This window comes from Aulonocara stuartgranti (assembly GCF_965226115.1).
Source record: "Aulonocara stuartgranti genome assembly, chromosome: 16".
Taxonomy (NCBI): Eukaryota; Metazoa; Chordata; class Actinopteri; order Cichliformes; family Cichlidae; genus Aulonocara; species Aulonocara stuartgranti.
Genome location: NC_138952.1, coordinates 22,372,937 through 22,391,203, shown reverse-complemented (window position 1 = coordinate 22,391,203; position 18,267 = coordinate 22,372,937). Strand labels below are relative to the sequence as shown.

At 42.2% G+C, this 18,267-nt stretch overlaps 2 protein-coding genes across 6 annotated transcripts in view; one reads left to right on the top strand and one right to left on the bottom strand.

Annotated features, from left to right (window-relative positions):
- The window catches only part of il1rapl1a (interleukin 1 receptor accessory protein-like 1a), a 169,786-nt gene extending 159,227 nt beyond the window's left edge, over nucleotides 1–10,559 (top strand). For 2 of the 5 annotated variants that reach the window (XM_082508049.1, XM_082508048.1), the window contains exons 9-12: nucleotides 2,288–2,434; nucleotides 4,770–4,940; nucleotides 7,534–7,578; nucleotides 8,000–10,559. In XM_082508049.1, coding sequence (XP_082364175.1) covers nucleotides 2,288–2,434; nucleotides 4,770–4,940; nucleotides 7,534–7,578; nucleotides 8,000–8,721 — 1,085 coding nt within the window. In that variant the 3' untranslated portion in view covers nucleotides 8,722–10,559. The remainder of the gene's footprint in view (nucleotides 1–2,287; nucleotides 2,435–4,769; nucleotides 4,941–7,533; nucleotides 7,579–7,999) is intronic. The other 3 variants (XM_082508050.1, XM_082508052.1, XM_082508051.1) reach the window with 3 other exon arrangements.
- Nucleotides 10,560–14,611: 4,052 nt separating this feature from the next.
- On the bottom strand, nucleotides 14,612–16,234 carry nr0b1 (nuclear receptor subfamily 0, group B, member 1). Its single transcript, XM_082507414.1, has 2 exons — nucleotides 15,408–16,234; nucleotides 14,612–15,199 (listed from the first exon to the last, which is right to left on the bottom strand). The coding sequence occupies exons 1-2, from the start codon at nucleotides 16,039–16,041 to the stop codon at nucleotides 14,958–14,960; spliced, it is 876 nt and encodes a 291-aa protein (XP_082363540.1). The 5' UTR covers nucleotides 16,042–16,234; the 3' UTR covers nucleotides 14,612–14,957.
- Nucleotides 16,235–18,267: the final 2,033 nt, after the last annotated feature.

Sequence of the window (18,267 nt, the reverse complement as noted above, 5' to 3'; positions counted from 1 at the left end):
AGCATATTAGCAAATACTTCATACCAACTTTCAGCCACGGTGGTGGAGGAGTGATGATTTGAGTTTCTTTTGCAGGCACAGGACCTGGACACCGTACAGTCTTTGACTTGCCTATGAACTCCTCTGTATACAGTGGCTTGCAAAAGTATTCGGCCCCCTTGAACTTTCCCACATTTTGTCACATTACAGCAACAAACATGAATCAATTTCATTGGAATTCCACGTGAAAGACCAACACAAAGTGGTGTACACGTGAGAAGTGGAACAAAAATCATACATGATTCCAAACATTTTTACAAATAAATAACTGCAAAGTGGGGTGTGCGTAATTACTCAGCCCCCTTTGGTCTGAGTGCAGTCAGTTGCCCATAGACATTGCCTGATGAGTGCTAATGACTAAATAGAGTGCACCTGTGTGTAATCTAATGTCAGTACAAATACAGCTGCTCTGTGACGGCCTCAGAGTTTGTCTAAGCGAATGTTGGGAGCAACAACACCATGAAGTCCAAAGAACACACCAGACAGGTCAGGGATAAAGTTATTGAGAAATTTAAAGCAGGCTTAGGCTACAAAAAGATTTCCCAAGCCTTGAACATCCCACGGAGCACTGTTCAAGCGATCATTCAGAAATGGAAGGAGTATGGCACAACTGTAAACCAACCAAGACAAGGCCGTCCACCTAAACTCACAGGCCGAACAAGGAGAGCGCTGATCAGAAATGCAGCCAAGAGGCCCATGGTGACTCTGGACGAGCTGCAGAGATCTACAGCTCAAGTGGGGGAATCTGTCCATAGGACAACTATTAGTCGTGCACTGCACAAAGTTGGCCTTTATGGAAGAGTGGCAAGAAGAAAGCCATTGCTAACAGAAAACCATAAGAAGTCCCGTTTGCAGTTTGCCATGAGCCATTTGGGGGACACAGCAAACATGTGGAAGAAGGTGCTCTGGTCAGATGAGACCAGAATGGAACTTTTAGGAACACATGCAAAACACTATATGTGGCAGAAAACTAACACTGCACATCACTCTGAACACACCATCCCCACTGTCAAATATGGTGGTGGCAGCATCATGCTCTGGGGGTGCTTCTCTTCAGCAGGGACAAGGAAGCTGGTCAGAGTTGATGGGAAGATGGATGGAGCCAAATACAGGGCAATCTTGGAAGAAAACCTCTTGGAGTCTGCAAAAGACTTGAGACTGGGGCGGAGGTTCATCTTCCAATCTAATCCAATCGAGAATCTGTGGCAAGATCTGAAAACTGCTGTTCACAAACGCTGTCGATCTAATCTGACTGAGCTGGAGCTGTTTTGCAAAGAAGATTGGGCAAGGATTTCAGTCTCTAGATGTGCAAAGCTGGTAGAGACATACCCTAAAAGACTGGCAGCTGTAATTGCAGCAAAAGGTGGTTCTACAAAGTATTGACTCAGGGGGCTGAATAATTTCGCACACCACACTTTGCAGTTATTTATTTGTAAAAAATGTTTGGAATCATGTATGATTTTTATTCCACTTCTCACGTGTACACCACTTTGTGTTCGTCTTTCACATGGAATTCCAATAAAATTGATTCATGTTTGTGGCTGTAATGTGACAAAATGTGGAAAAGTTCAAGGGGGCCGAATACTTTTGCAAGCCACTGTACCAAAGTATTCTAGAGTCGAATGTAAAGCAATGTGTCCGATAGCTAATGCTTGACCCAAACTGGGTTTTACATCAGAACAATGGCCCCAAGCACAGAAGCAAATCTACAACAGGATGGCTGAAAAAGAAAATAATCAAAGTGTTGGAATGGCTCAGTCAATGTCCAAACCTCAAACTGGCTGAATATGTTGTTGAGAAACCATTGGAGATCTGAACATCAACAAATGCCTGCAGACCTCAATAAACTAGAGCAATGTTGGAAAGAAGAAAGGGCCCAAATTCCTCTACAGTGATGTAAGAAATTGATGAAGTCATACAGAAAATGAGTACTTCAAGTTATTGCAGCTAAAGGTATTTCAACAAACTATTGAATTATGTGGTGTACTTACACACTCTTTCTGGGGTTTGTCTTAGTTTCTATTGAATAAAAAAATGACTCAGTGTAATATTTCATGTGGTTTTTTTTAGACCTTGTAGGGACTAGATAATTTTTTTATTTTGTCCCAATAAGTAAAACCTTAGAGGTGCGGGGATGTTTATCTATTTGCAGTGACTGTAAGTGGCCACACAAAACTGTAACTGGCGTTTTAACCATGACTGTCTCAGCAGTTTTGCTTATTTTCTTGTCTGTATGTGTTGTCTTCAGCAGAGCTCATGTACACTGTGGAGCTGGCAGGAGGGCTGGGAGCAATCCTGCTGCTACTCATCTTTCTCATCTCACTCTACAAATGCTACAAGATTGAGCTGATGCTTTTCTACAGGAGGCACTTTGGCAGTGAAGATGTAGACGGAGGTAAAGACAGAAGAATGCGTCTAAAAAAATGTCTTTTGGCCTTTTAACCATTATCTTATTCACACTTTTTTCACCAGGACTTTTTTTATCCAAAAACTCAATATCAAGCAAGCCGTGATGACTCCATATGTGCCTTTGCGGGCTTGTATTCATAGATCCAATGAATGTACTATTTTGTTTAAAAGTAACTACTCACTAGTAGTTACAGATGTTTACCCCAGTGCTATCTCAGTGACGGCATTTCCGCTGCTGTTGGTAAAGAGGTGCATGGTGCAGTGACTTTACCGGGAAAGGAGGAGACAGTTTTTCAATTTGTTGCCCATTTAAAAAGAGATCAATCTCAGTATGTCATGGAATGAAGCCCACCCTCTGCTGCCAGATAGTGATTCACAGCAACAAGGCAGGCTCGAAGCACCGTCTCTGAGCAACAAATAGGAGCGTAACAATCCTCAAATTGAAAAGCAACTTTCTGCTTTCTCTACAGAACATAGTTAACTTGTACTTCACTTAAGGATTTGTCTGTTTGTGTCCCAGTATGATTCCTCTGTGTTTTGCATTTTTGCTCTCTTTTCAAGAATTCTGGAAAGACAGAAGTCACCGGATTGTTTCTACAGTAGCATAAATTATCCATTACGCCCAAGACTGTAGACTCAAACTTCCACATGATTAAGTCATGCCGTCAGGGACCGCTGATACAAGCTGTTTTTGATTTTTCCAACTTTGCTAGGTGGTTAATTTGCGAGGTTGGTTGCTAATTTGAAAGCTTTGTTTGATGTTTGGATCCTATCGAGCACAGCCATGGCCCTTCCAGTAAGTTTCAAAGCTGCGCATGCTCCTCAAAAGAGTTTCTGAAGCAGTCCTTCCTCACTTTCTGACTGAACCACATTCCAGTTTCCACAGAGCATAATGACTAGGACTTAGCGAATATGGCACCAGCACTGTTCTTTTCCCTGTTATCTATTTTCTACCTTCTCAGTTCTTCCCACTGTCTTCTGGGAAATCATTTTGAGGTGGGAAGAGAGTATTGCTTCTGCATTGTTTTGGGTATTTTTGTATCTACCACAATTTATTTCTTGTATACACTACATGGCCAAATCAATTTGACACCACTAGAAAAGTGGTCTTCTCTTTTCCAAACAAGAATGATAAGCAAAAAATACATACAATAGACAATAAAAGAAATGGTTTTCTGAGTTTGGTGTGGAAGAATTTGACTGCGTACCGGAGACACTTATTGGGAACAGCATTTGCAAGAAAGGCCTTCTCCTTGATCATAAGTAGCTCACTTCATGAGCGATCTTGTGACTCACTGGAAGGAAATCCATGTCGGCAAATTATTAAATTTAACAGTTTTTTATAGAAAACAAAGTACCGAATAGAAAATGTAAACTGACACAGCAAAGCACAATCGTGTGTCCTGTAGAAAGTTACACTATAGTTTCATATTAGACTATAGACTGTATTACCCATGTTTACAGTTCTTTAACATACTTCAGTGCTTAACAAATTTATTAAAATACCATTAAGTGCAAGTTTTTTTCACACAGCTGCCCTAAGTTACCAGTATTGGTAATCATCAAAAAAGTTATGTTTCTATAATGTTAAATCCTCCAGCATGAACAAGCATTTTAATTAAAATTCTATTTTTCAGTTTTATAATTAATGTTACCTATGAATCTTCACATTCGCTGTTTTACAAAAAAAAATGTAAAAAATAATAAATCACATTATTATTATTTGATTAGTTAATGGCTCAGTTTCTGGAACAGAAAAGTTTCTAGCTTTCGCAAAGTTTTTGACAAATTTCTAAAATATTTGTGTTTTCCTGTTTTTATGGCAGGTGGTCTAATAATTGTGTTAAACACTGTATAAGAATTACACAAAAGATATAACTTCCGACTTTCGGCATTTTACTTTTGTGCCTTTTGTCTATAAATTTGCAGAAATTTCTGATGCATATTCTGTTTGGATGAAAATAACTGGTAACTATTTGAGGTGCCGTGCATAAGGGTTAAATGGCACTGTCATAACCATGGCATCACATGACACTGAATGTGAATGTTTATGGATAGAGCCAATAAGTGTAAGAAAAACCAACGTTATTTTATTATTTTGAAACTATAATAAGGAGTGTGTAATTCTGGTTTTAGAAGTAGCTTTAAAAGTTGTAACTATTGTAGAAGTTAGCCAACGCAATTGCAAGAAATGTGTAAAGTCAGTTGTTTGGAATAAAATGCTCATCAGAGAATGAGCGTGCAGTGTTCAGTGAAAATGCCATGGCGTTTAGTCTGCATATTTCATGACTGACTCTCCACTCTTTCTTCCTGTTCCTCAGAAAATAAAGACTATGATGCATATTTGTCTTACACCAAAGTGGACCCTGACCAGTGGAGTCAGGAGACCCGGGAAGAGGAGCGCTTTGCCTTGGAGATCCTCCCTGATGTTCTGGAGAAACATTATGGCTACAAACTCTTCATCCCAGATCGAGACCTCATCCCATCAGGAAGTAAGACTGTGTGTGTTTGTATGTATGCATGCTTGCACACGTTTGAAATGTTTGTGCCATACTGTAAACAGTTGTATAGGTGTTTGTTTGTTTCTACTATAAATTCTATATTGGGGGAAATAATTATTTGATCCTCTACTGAATTTGTAAATTTGCTCACTTACAAAGAAATGTCCAGTCTCTAATTTTATGATAGTTTAATTTTAATGGAGAAAGACGTTAAAATATTGAGTGACAATGAGCGAAATAAGTATTTGATTCCAGACCAACACGCTAGAATTCTGGCTCCCACAGACTGGCTGTGTGCCCACATGGCACACAGATTACAATCAATCAATTACAGATACTTGTGATATCAAACGATTATGTGCATAAAGCACAGAATCAATTTCTTGGGAAGACCAAGAAATTAGGTAAGACCAAACAGCTGTTAAAGGATGCCAGGGAGCAGCCTACAGACCTGCACAAGGCCACAATGGACGACAAGACCATCAGCAAGAATCTTGGTGACAAGGTGACAGCTGCTGGCGTGATTCAGAAATGGAAGAAATACAAAACCTTGTGTCAACCTCAGTCTGTACAAGATCTTCCCTCATTGGGTGAGGATGATCATGAGAAAGGTGATAGATCAGGTCAAAAGTACACGGGAGGTGCAGTTGGGACCAAAGTCACCAAGAACATCATTGATGGCACACAACAAGAGTTCCCACTGTTTAACAAGGCACATCTACAGGCCCATCTTAAGTTTGCTAGTGAGCAACGAAATAATTCAGAGAAGGCATGCATGAAAGTGCTGTGGTCAAATGAAACCTAAATCAAGCTCTTTGGTATCAACTCAACCCGCCGTGTTTGGAGGAAGAGAAATACTGAGTATAACCAAAGGATCACCATCCTCCACTGAAGTGGAAATATTATACTTTTGGGCTGTTTCCCTGCTCAGTCAGAACACTGAAGGTGGGTCATGGATGGGTCTTCCAGCATGAGAATGACCCAAAACATGCCACCAAGGCAACAACGGATATAAAGAAGAAGCACATTAAGGTCACGGAGAGGCGTAGCCAATCTCCAGACCTATAAACAAACTGTGGAGGGAGCTGAAGTTTAGAGTTGCCAAGCAGCAGCCAAGAAATGTAAAGGATTTAAAGTCAAAGGAGCTTGCAAAGAAAAGCGTCTAGACTTCTTTGAGTTGCTTGAAGACGTTTCACCTCTCATCCGAGAAGCTTCTTCAGTTCTAAGGTCAAATGGTGGGGAGTCCCAGATTTAAACCTAGTGGGAGTAACCCCCCACAGAGGGACAAAAGGACCCCCTGATGATCCTCTAATCGCCTGAGCCAAGGTGTGAAACTGGGTGTGGGTCCCAATCAGCCAGAGTTTGAACTGAAGAAGCTTCTCGGATGAGAGGTGAAACGTCTTCAAGCAACTTAAAGAAGTCCAGATCCTTTTCTTTGCAAGCTCCTTTGGCTACGATGACCTGGATGACTGAGAACCTTCACAGACATAAAGGATTTAAAGTTTCTATAAAGAGGAGTGGGCCAATATCCATCCCACATCTCTCTGGTGCTTACCAATGAGGCTTTCTCTACAGAGTACCAAGTCATGTTTTGCTTGGGCATCAAATACTTCTTTCAGTCTGTGACTTTTATATAATGTCTTTTTTCTGGAATTTGGTTGATGTTCTGTCTTTTCATTAAAACTAAATTACCATTATTGGAGATTGTTAATTTCTTTGGAAGCAGGGTACATGTATACATATACATATACATAGACTGTCACAGTCTGTTTTGTCTGTGTTGTTTGTTTTCACCATTGTTTTTCCACCGTCACTGTCTTGTGTTTCAATGTCCGGTGCTGTCAGGGCAGAATCAAGCAGAGGATGCTCACAAGTGATGAATAGATGAATATTTCAAAGTTAAAATAAGGGAAGAGGAGGGAAATGCAATATTCAATGCAATACTGTCAACAAGAACCCTTTTTTTCTTGTATCGTCTCAAACCTCTCTGGATTAAAGCACTAGATCATAGCATTTCTCACTAGCTCTTCCCTTACTGTGTACTACAGATATGGGAATACAGTATGCGGTGTGTACCGGGAGCCGATATATTGAACAAATTTATCATCCTCACTGATTTTTATCCATGTATTAATAAATCCATGAAAATTCTGTCTGAACATATTCTCATGTGTGCTAACTCTGTTTAGCAGTCTGTCTTTGCCAGTGGTACACAGTGTGCTCTAGTTAGTAGCAATGCTGTGTGTTTCTACTGTAGGCTTCATGTGAGAAAGATAAAACGCAAACACGTCCTAGCTGGTCCAGACAGAATTAAACATCAGTGGGTAATGTGTGAAGGCTCTGAGCCCTGCTGACTGAGCCGCTTCTATCCTTTAATCAAAAGAAAATTGCCGCCAGCACCACTGCCAAGTAAAATCATTGCAGATGAATGTCCAATCAGAGAAACATGGTATGTGATTAATCGTATGTGAAATAAAAAGATGACTGAGAGGGGACGCAGCCACGCTTCTGACGGTGTTGAGCATGTTTCTGTGTCTGTAATGTGTTCTGCCTGTGACCTGAATGTTAAAATGTTTATGTTTAGGTCTCACCAATGAGCATTACCAGGATGACACGCGGCTCTTTAGAGGTACTCGCCTTCGGTCTTTTCCTCTTGCATCAGCTGCTTTCATGCTTAGAGTGGCACCATTGTGTGATCTGAAACATCAGGCCCGATTCAATAGCGAGCTCAGCCCTAATCCTATAGAGTGTGCAGCTTTATCAATCACTGGTTTGCAGTTAGAGCCATATGGATCTGCTCTATGTGCATAAAATGTTAATTTATATGCTGCACCTTTGTGCACACTTAAAGCTCCATATTAAACGGGTGTTAGTAGACCAGATACTGTCACTGTCTTGCGTTTTGTGTCTGATGCTGTCTGTGTGTTCATCCATCACTGTGTTGTGGCCCTGTTCTCATTAGGTGAAAACAATGCTCACTGCAATGTTTTGCCACACTTGTGTCACATAAATTTTTGCTCTTCTCTTTCCTTCCCGCTTCTTTCCCGCAGCCTACATAGAGGACGTGGCCCGCTGTGTAGACCAGAGCAAACGCCTCATCATAGTTATGACACCCAACTACGTAGTGCGGCGAGGCTGGAGCATCTTTGAGCTGGAGACGCGACTGCGCAACATGCTGGTGACGGGTGAGATCAAAGTCATCCTGATCGAATGTGCCGAGTTGCGCGGAATCATGAACTACCAGGAAGTGGAGGCGCTTAAACACACCATTAAGACCCTTACTGTCATCAAATGGCGTGGAACCAAGAGCAACAAGCTCAGCTCCAAGTTCTGGAAGCAGCTGCAGTATGAGATGCCCTTCAGACGCACGGAGCCCATGCTCACGCATGAGGCGGCACTAGACGTCAGCGAGCAGGGCCCATTCGGAGAGCTGCAGACTGTTTCTGCCATGTCCATGGCGGCGGCCACTTCCACGGCCATGGCCACCGCCCACCCAGAGCTGCGCTCCTCGTTCCACAGCACCTACCACACCACCATGAGGCAGAAACACTACTACCGCAGTTACGAGTACGACATGCCCCCAGGAGGGACCTTGCCACCTCTCTCATCCCTGGGAAACCAGCACACCTACTGCAACATCCCACTGACACTGCTGAACGGACAGAGGCCACCCGGGAAGAGCCGAGAGCACAGTCTGGAGGAGGGGCACGCCAACAACGCCATGCTCCCTCTGCTGCCCAGGGAAACCAGCATCTCCAGCGTCATCTGGTAATGGCAAGCAGACTCGGCGCCAGCTTTAGGAAGATCGCTCAACGTCAGACATGACGAAGTTACAGTCTGGCAGTTCTTAGGAACACAGTTCGAGGTTGTGATTACGGCAAAAAGCATTTGGATCCGTATGGCTCCGGCAGCTAGTCATGGAGGTAAAGCAGGTTCCTGGACGTGGTTTGTCTTGTTGTTCAGTCGGACTGCACCTCGTTTCCAGAGGATGTTTTCTATGTGGAACTACAGGGGATAATGCGAACACACTGTTTCATTAACTAGCGAGAAATGGACTCACAAGGACTCCATGGTGAAGAACCAACACACTATGGCAATTATTCACAGGAACGAATACACACACACACATACACACATACAAGAAATTGCATCCATACAAGCAAAAGGAAAACAGGGTCTGTACATATATTTCAATTTATTTGTAGCATCAGTGTTTTCCTGTTTTGTTCTTTTGTTTATTTTATTCAATCATGTTTGTTGCCTTCTCTAATGTAGGACTTTTGCTTTAACTTGTCATAAAGAGTTGTATATTTTTAATCTTTTTCTCTTTTTTTGTCTCTTTTTCTTTTTTTCTTTCTCATTTTGTAACACGCTCGATAGGAAAGCCAATATGACATGTGCGTGCGCTGTTGTTTGTTTGTTTAAAAATCTTTGTGTTGTTTAAAGAGAACTTTTTTTTTTTCGAACTTTGGGAAACGCCTGGACATTTCAGGAGCTTCAAGGAGCTAAAACTTGTTTTCGTTTACCTGTAAAAGGTGTATCTAGTTTAAAAGGAAACTCTCTCTTTTTAAAAAAAAAAAAATAGAATATGCAAAAAGAAGGAGAAGCTGGCAAAAAATATATCATCTCGTGGGACTGAAAAGGAGGAGTGGTTGGGGAGCAGCGCTCGTCCTCTCCAAGCAGATAGACTGGCAGATCTCTCTCTAAAGCTTCATATTTTCTATTGAGACAAACAGCCTTGCTGTTTTAGAGTGATAGTGAAATGCCTCACCTTAAAAAGAAATCTGTAGATTATTTTAAAAAGAATTCTATTTTTATAACTGAAAAGAGTTTGCTTGAGATGTCATACTTATTTGCATTTCATCTTCCATAGAAAGAGGATTTGTGTATAAGTGTTATGCTGGTTTTGTGCCCTTCGGTGTGGCTCCTGGTTTGTTAAAGAGATTAAGGTGGCTTTTAAATCCCACATGACAAAAAAATGTCCTCTGCTCTTCTAGATTCAAAGGTAAAGCATTTTCAATGTTTTGGTTTAAAAAAAATAACAGTATTATTCCCATCCTGATAATTCATTTGGTTCATATGGATAGTTCATGTTTAAGGAAAGAAAAGAATTCCTTTTGTGTTTTGAAAGACTTTTTACATATATTTGAAGGTGTGATTTTTGAGTATGCATAGCAAATAGATATGTATTCTATATATAATATAGATATTTATATAAATATATAAACACAATTTTCACTTGGAAAGAAATGTCTATCTTTATAGAAACACAATCATGATCAGTTGCCCTTACTTTCTCACTGCACATTAAAAACATTGATTTCCTTTCGATGTTTTCCTTTTGTGTCCAAGTTGAACCAGCAGCAATTCATAACACACCTGATTATGCTCTTAACCTTTTTTCTTTTTTTCTTTTTTTCATTACCACATGATTTTGTAATGGCTAGAGTCAGCTACATCCACCAGATGTGAAACAGGACATTTGAATCAATGATCAGCCCTGGGAAATCTGGCACAGGGTAAATGAACAAGTGTTTTAGTACTGTTGAAATAAGTCTTTAAACAAACTGTGCCTTGAACGTCCAGTTATAAAGATCTTTCTATAAAGTCTATGATCCAGCTGCTCTTTCTGGTGGATAACACCGAAATGCTGTAATACTAGACTCATTGGAAGGTGATGTCCATGTGTGTACAATCATTGCAACTACATTTGCCCTCTAAGAGAATAGACGGGCATGTTTCTTGACCCTATGGTATAGTTGTGTCCAGAAATATGCCAGATCTAATCATATTCCTCTGTCCTCTATTTCCTCATCCTGTCAAGAAACACGTTACGTAATTATACTGATAATTATTCTTTCTTGCAGCAAAATGTCAGTGCAGTGAAGAAAGGAGAAAGGCAGATAAGCAGACTGTTTAAAGGAGATGTTCTGGTATTAGATAGCATGAATGCAAATCATGGAATTTAACTAGAACTAAACAAAACTAAAAAATAGGTGTGCAAAAACATGTCAGCTCCTCAGTTCATGCAAAACAAAAACTTTTGCATATACTTATACACAAATACTTATCCGTACTAAAAAACAAAACAAAGAACCACTGAGACAATGAAAACACTGAAACTAATAAAAACTAAATTATTTTTTAAAAGAATAAAAATGAAACTGAAATGAGCAGCTCTTTTTCTTCTTCTTCTTTCAGCTGTGCCTCATAGGGTCGCCACATCGGATCATCTGCCTCCATGTTGCCCTCCCTAGCATTCGCCTCTGTCACACCAACCCTCCCGCATGTGCTCCTACACTACATCCATGAATCTCTCTCTGTGACCTTCTTCTTTTCACTCATTCCTGGCAGCTCCATCTTCAACATCCCTTGTCCAGTATAACCATTATCCCTCCTCTGTACATGTTCAGACCATCTCAGTTTTGCACCTTTGTCTCCAAAACACTCGACCTGAGCTTTCCCTCTGATGTACTCATTTCTAATCCTTTCCACTACTAAAGAAGCATCTGAGCATCTTCAACTCTTCAACCTCCAGCTCAGTCTCCTGTCTGTCAGCACCACCATCACCAAGCTATACGTCATAGCAGGCCTTGCTGCCATGTTGCAAACCTTCCCTTTTTAACCTTACTGCTATCGTTCTGTCACAAATCCCCCCTGGTGGCAAAGTAAAACAAAAACAAACAACTTCAATGACTTAGTTGGCCATTTGAGAGAAGTGTGACATACAAACATACAGGTAACGATGGAAATCAAACGGTGTCTAAAACAAGCACCATGAAATTCTCTGGTTTAAAGCTACCTGAATAAGTTTGCTGCATGCTCTCCCCCTTGCTCTCTCCTTATGTTCACTGCCTTTCAGATAGAGCCAGAAATGCCAAGTGAAGATAAACCTTTAACAAAAAAAAGGTGCTGATATAAGAAACAGCTTGGCTTAAGGTCAAGCAGTTTCAGTTGACGCCTGACATTTGCCTGCACATTGGTGGGTGAGTGCTGACAAACAGTGCCATCTCCTGGGGATACACACTACCTACAACGGGTGTCTGAACACTGGTAAACACAGAGACAGAAAGCAGATTTACTGATGTCTGCCAACCCCAGGAGAAAACACAGAAACTGGGGCAGAGGAAGAAAAAAAAAGCAGGAAAAGACTGAGTAGAAGGCAGAATGATGAAGAAATGAAGCTAAAGACAGTGTTTATAAAATTCAGCCTGTGGACATTTTTGCTGGAGACAAGGGCGGTGGTGGTGGTGCTGGGGAGTGCTGCTTTCAGACTATGCAAACACCAAGAGAAACTGTAACACCGTACCAATTTAAAAAGAAAGAAAGACAGAAAGAAAAGGGTCTCAAATGGTGGAATCTGCTTTGGTTGTGTTCTTTTTGTAATAAGTGATGCTAACTCAGGCAAACACCCACAACATATTGTCAGCCACAAGAAAAGCAGCCTCCTGCCAAACCAGTGTGGTTTTATTAGCAGACACAGGATTAATAGAGTCTTTATTACCCAGAGCAATTACAGGCTTAATTGGAGAGAAAATAGGCCCCGATGAGAAAGAAAAAGGCAGAGGAGATAGACGGGATGGCTTCAAAGTCCACATGAGCACATGTGCAAGGCCGTGTGTGTGTGTGTGTGTGTGTGTGTGTGTGTGTGTGTGTGTGTGTAAATACACCTTCATGTGCATGGTTTTGTTTTGTTTTTTCTTGTTATTTTACTCTTTGCAATGCCTTATCTGTCCACCAGGAGGTATGTGAGCTATTTCATCAGTATCTCAAGTTTTCTGTGCCAGCCTTTATTATTGGCATCACCTCCTCCCTTTAGTGCTTTGCTGTTCTGCTTGCATGAAATTAATAGCAACAAATTAAGCACAGAGACACTGCTTTTTCTGCTTTAGGGCACCATTGAAAGGTCTACTGATCTCGAAAACATCTTTTCAGAGAGTTTTTGATGTGAAACCAGAGATGGAAAACAATTTGACTGAAAAGTCAATTTGATCAACTTTGATCAACAAACAGTGATTCGCTGTTTGCTTCCTTGTTCGAAAGAACAGTAAATATGTTGATTTAAACGCATGCGGTTATTATAAGATGGCGAGGATGGTGACTGGAGAGCTCCCGATACAGCATTATATTCTAGAAGTTTCAGAAATGTGACTCATAACTTTTTGTTCTTTCCAAGAGCCGTAATTTAACAATGTTGCCTCTCGCCGAAAGCCCCCTGCTTTGTGGCTTTTTAATAAGGTAGCTCGTCCTGCACTTTCTCCTCTCTCTGCTCTCACCTCGGAGACAGCCACACACACACAGTCACCTCCCATGTTGTTGCGCCCCATTTTTTAAGGTGTACCCAGAAACAGGAGGTCCTTTCATACTTCGGTGACCGAGATGAGAAATCTTCTCCAATTTTACACCCAACAAAGAAGCTTTACGTCTGCTTTCATCTTTCTTTCCTTTCTCGTTTGGGAATCACGGTGGAAAGCAGCTAAGCACTTTTACACACGTACCTAAGTGCTTTATTTGAGTAGTTCAATTTTCTGCCAATTAATATCGTTGTGTTTTACTAATGAGTGTTCTAACCAATTCAAATTAAATAAATCTGACCATATTGTGATATATTATTGTAGGCTAATATCCCCGCAGTATGAAACGTAAAATCTGCTCCATGTCGATGCAACATTGTGACACAAATGTAATCGTTTTTAATCCAATAATTATCCGATCATATGCCATTTTACTTCTGATGTGTGTATAGTGCAGGACCATTACTTGAAGTATTACTTTAATGTGTGCTACTTGTTCCTTAATTAAAGTGTGTGAGAACTTCTACCACAATTGTTTGGGTATAATATAAAATGCTAACAATCTGGCCGGGTTATTTTATTGGTGCTGCCACAAAGCGAGACCAAGTGCAGGCTCAGGCCATCTGACCTCTGAACAGTGATGAAGTATTATAGCTGCTAGATGAGATGTTCAGGGACTGAGCTTCGTAACATCGTGTGGCTATGGTGTAACAGCAGCAAGTCCTTGTGCCATTGTCTGAGATGAACATTCACTCAGTAGTGTCTCATTACAGAGGTCTGGTTTAAACCATAGGTGTATTTTATGCGGCGTCTCTAGGAGCTTTTGTTCTGTTGGTTACAGGGAGATTATTTTTTTTTCTCCAGCGAGCAAGTTGATACCTTACCGCACTGTGCCCACACTGTGACGGCCAGACTACGAGGAACAGGAACATTACCTAAGGTCCTTTTCCTCAACCACTTTTGCCCCTTTCTGTGTGCATGACAGGGGAAGTTGATCCATGTGACTTGCACAATCGCTACACGTTGTATACTGTTGCACTCTGGTGGCCTAACAGGGCATTTCACCTGAATTCAGAAGTCCTGCATCTGTGTTTATACTCCACAACTTACCTCCTTCACTGGACAGTGAATAGCTGCTACACCAAGCCCTGACCTTTTGAAGATAATCTGTAGTTGATGTGACTGAACTGTAGTTGACATCAATCAGTGTGACTCATATTTTTCGAGGCGACGTGATTTCTTAAGTACTTTCTGCGTGTGTACTGAGACACATTATCTTCCTTCGTAAGAGTTTGTCCAGGGCTGATTTCACAGAGGAAAATGTGTCAGCAATGACGGAGCAATTATCACTCACATACATAGTTTGTTTTTAGGGTTTTTTTTATTATTATCATTATTATTATAGAAAAATATTTTATATAAAAACAAATAAGTTATGAATTACATGAGCTGCTTTATATTTTCCTCTATTATGACATATTCCCTCAGCACATTCTCTCTTTCTTTCTCTGTGCCGCTCATTCTCACATGCACACTCACACTTGCTTGTGTTGGTCATTTCACAGTCACTGAAGATTTCCCAAATACATTTGTCTTTAATTAATTGAGTCCCACACGTCGTCCTCACCTGCCAACCAATTAAATCTTTGAGCAGTTCAGTCCATCTGACAGCTGAACCTGCTGAATTCATCTCAGTCCACTATGGACCCGTGACCTACTTCCCGTAGAACATCTCCATGAGGACCTCTTCGATGTTGACAGTCCCTATGACGGGTCTGAAGAAGAGCTGAGCGACCACTGGCGGGCTGATGGCCCTCAGCATGGACAGAGCTATGAGCAGCTTGGCGAACCGCGTCGTATCCTCGCGATGGATCAGCCTGACGTGCTCGTTTAGAGCCTGGTGCGCCTCTCGACGCAGCGACTGGATGTAGTGCAGACAGCGCAAACCCTCCAGATCTAGAGGTGGGGAAGGATGGGGGGAAGTGAAAAGTTGATAAAAATGTTACAACGCAGACAAGTAGTTAGGTAAAGTGTAAATATCAGAGCAGTCATGCTGAAATAAAACAAACTTTTACCCATCAATTAATAAATCAAACGGTTCCACTCGTGAGCGTGGCACCTGTGCTTAAAAACTGATGCTCTGCTATCAAAAGCCCTGACCCACCTGGGTTGAAGAGCACGGCTCCCTTCAGGTACGCATATTCCTTCGTGCTTATATCTACACTCCAGCACTTCTTTAGGAAGGCTTTGATCGCTTCGATGTCCACAACAGAGACGCCGGGTGCCCCCCTGTTCTGGCCGCCCACAGCCTCGCTCTGCCTGTCCGGACAGCCCGTGAGGATGCGCTGCAGCATGCTCGGCTCCACGGTCTCCGTGGTCTCAAAGTCCACCCGGTCTTGTGCGAGTCCCAGCACGAGCAGAGGCGCCCAGCCGCTCCGGATCAGCACGAGCTGGTCGTCCTCGGGCAGCTCGCGAAAACAGGGGACGTTTTTCACGAAGCGCAGCGTCTTCACCAGGACCGCGGACGCCGCTTTGCAGGTCACCTGCGGGGAGCGGAGGACGCCCCGGCGCCGAGACGAGCCGCAAGAGCAAGCCTGCTGTCGGACCTCCTGCAAAGAGGCAGAAGCGGAAGAGGGGGGCTTCTGGAACAAGTGCTGCAGCGTGTGCTGTTGGGGATGCTGCTGTTGCTCCTCGGCGGTCACCAGGCGGTCATCACTCTTTAGAATGCTGTAGAGAATGCTGCTGCTGTTTTTTCGGCCGCTGGCACCCCGACAGCGGCAGCCCTCCAGCGTGGCCATGACCGCCGGCAGGAGCTCAGCGCGTCCCGCTGCTTCTTTGAAGCGCTTGAGGTCAGTGACAGAGGTAGCCCTGTTTTCTTAGCCCCTGATAGCCCCGAGTGAAGGGCAGAGCGTTTATATTAGCTCCCGTCTGTCCCCGCGCTTTGAGAGATTGTTCAGACCCCCTGAACACACACACACCCCTCCCTTCTCAAACACCGCCCCTCTCTCCACCCCTCTCCTATTTCCCACACTTACCTTTTCACAGCCCTCACATATTCAAGACACACCGGTGTAAATGATTTTTTATTATTATTTCTTATTTATTTTTATTGATTTATTTGCAGGTAAACACGTCGGACAGTAGCAGCTTTCATCTCTGTTGCTCACCTGTGAAAGGTTAACCATGGCTCAGATAAAACAGGAAATGTAACATTTCCGTCTGCTCGCTCGGTTTATCAAACTGTTCAGAAATCATGTTTGTTCGTTTTAAAAACCCGACAGCCGTGCTTAATCAAAGAGACTTCTTTATAAATTGTGTGAAAGAAACAAAAAAGCAGAGGAAGAGAGCAAGAGAGAAAGAAAAGTGGAGAAGGCGCCAGAGACCAGCTTTATTCTCAGCATTACCTTGACTCTCTGAGCAGTCATCGGACAGAAGCCAGTAAAAGAAAAAATAGTCCAGGGAGGGATCTGAAGGCTTAATTATTTTAGGGACAATTTATATGATTTTCTATGAGAAAGAAGTAGGAAGAGCTGAGGCGCGAAGGCCGGCCTCCAACCTTGACTCGGACACGCTGATATTGATTTAACCGTGAAAACTGGAGCTGGTGAATTATGATGTCATGACTCAGTGCTCTCCTTGCTTCTGTCACTGAAGGAGGTATTTGGGAGGTGGTGGGGAGAGGGGGCGGTGGAAGTCAGTGAATGAGAAACTAAGAAGGACAAGTTGGGATAAAGCAGATGAATTAGAGGTTTATCTTAATTGCTCCTGAGAGGGATCACAAGTTAGGGTTGGCTGCTACCTGAAAGAGGGAGAGGAAAATCCCTCTGGGGAAATCAGAGCTGATTACAGAGGAGTTTAACCAGACAGAAAGCAAGCAATAGAAGATGTCAGGATGAGCAGAACTGTGGGTGACTAATGCAAAAGTTTGGAGCAAAGGTTCTAATCTCAGTTTGTTTTGTAGACGGTCTGAGCATCTCTGCCCTGGCCACGTCCCAAATACCCTCGCATGCTTAAAAAATGAGGGTCTTAACAAAAGGTTGTCTTTGGTTTGGTGAAAGGATGACATTGAGTACATGGTTACATTCGTGAAATTGCAGTAAGCAGGACCTCAGTGTCCCTTGCTCTGTTGCATTGAAGGACACAGTTATGAAAAGAGAGACAGGATGAAAACTTTTTTTTTCTGTAGTGCTACAACATTGTTCAGAGGCCGAATATCTTTGTATTGATTTAGCAGAAAGAAGAACCACAGAAAATTTTTCACATGTTTATATCAAGGACACAGCGGGATAAACAGCCTTCACTCAGCCTGTCTCTTCTCCTGCTCAAGGCCCAGCCAGCGCAGGTTATAAAAGTCCTCCCGTCTCAAGGAGAGATTACATTATGTCTTGTTGCAAAAGCACAGAGTTGAAAAGACAGCTGCAGCGCTCGGTCGCTCTTTTTCAGGCCTCCTTTTCGTCTATTGTTTGTTTATCAGATTTGGACAAGGTGTCTCTCCACTTAACCATCCTTCCCAGGGTAAATTTAGTCAATCTGAAATATTTCTTAAACATCTTTCACCTAACTGGCCTCCCACCACCACAACAAGTTGATGCTTTATTTAAAATTGGATGAAGATCTGAAAACTGATGCCAAACATGCCACCCTATCCCCTAAATAATGACTGATGCATGTCATCTCATAGACACGTATGTACCACCTTTGCATCTAAACACCAGATGAATTAATGCAAGATGTCAGTTTAGATGACAACAGTTGGGGTTTAATATGCAACAGTTGAAAACATTTATCTGCATTACAAGTCTGTTTCCTGTGAGCTAGGAAATCTGAAACAAATGGATCGGGCTGCACAACTAATCCGCAGAGACTGGCAAGTGTAAAACTTTAAATGGCTGTTGCTGAAAGGGTAGGGGGGGAAAAGGCAATAGTTCAGTTTAATGAAAACTTTCAGGTTCTTAACTTTAGGAGGAAACTCAAGGGTAACGCGTTGATAATGCATTAATGAAATGTGCAGAGACTTTTGGTTT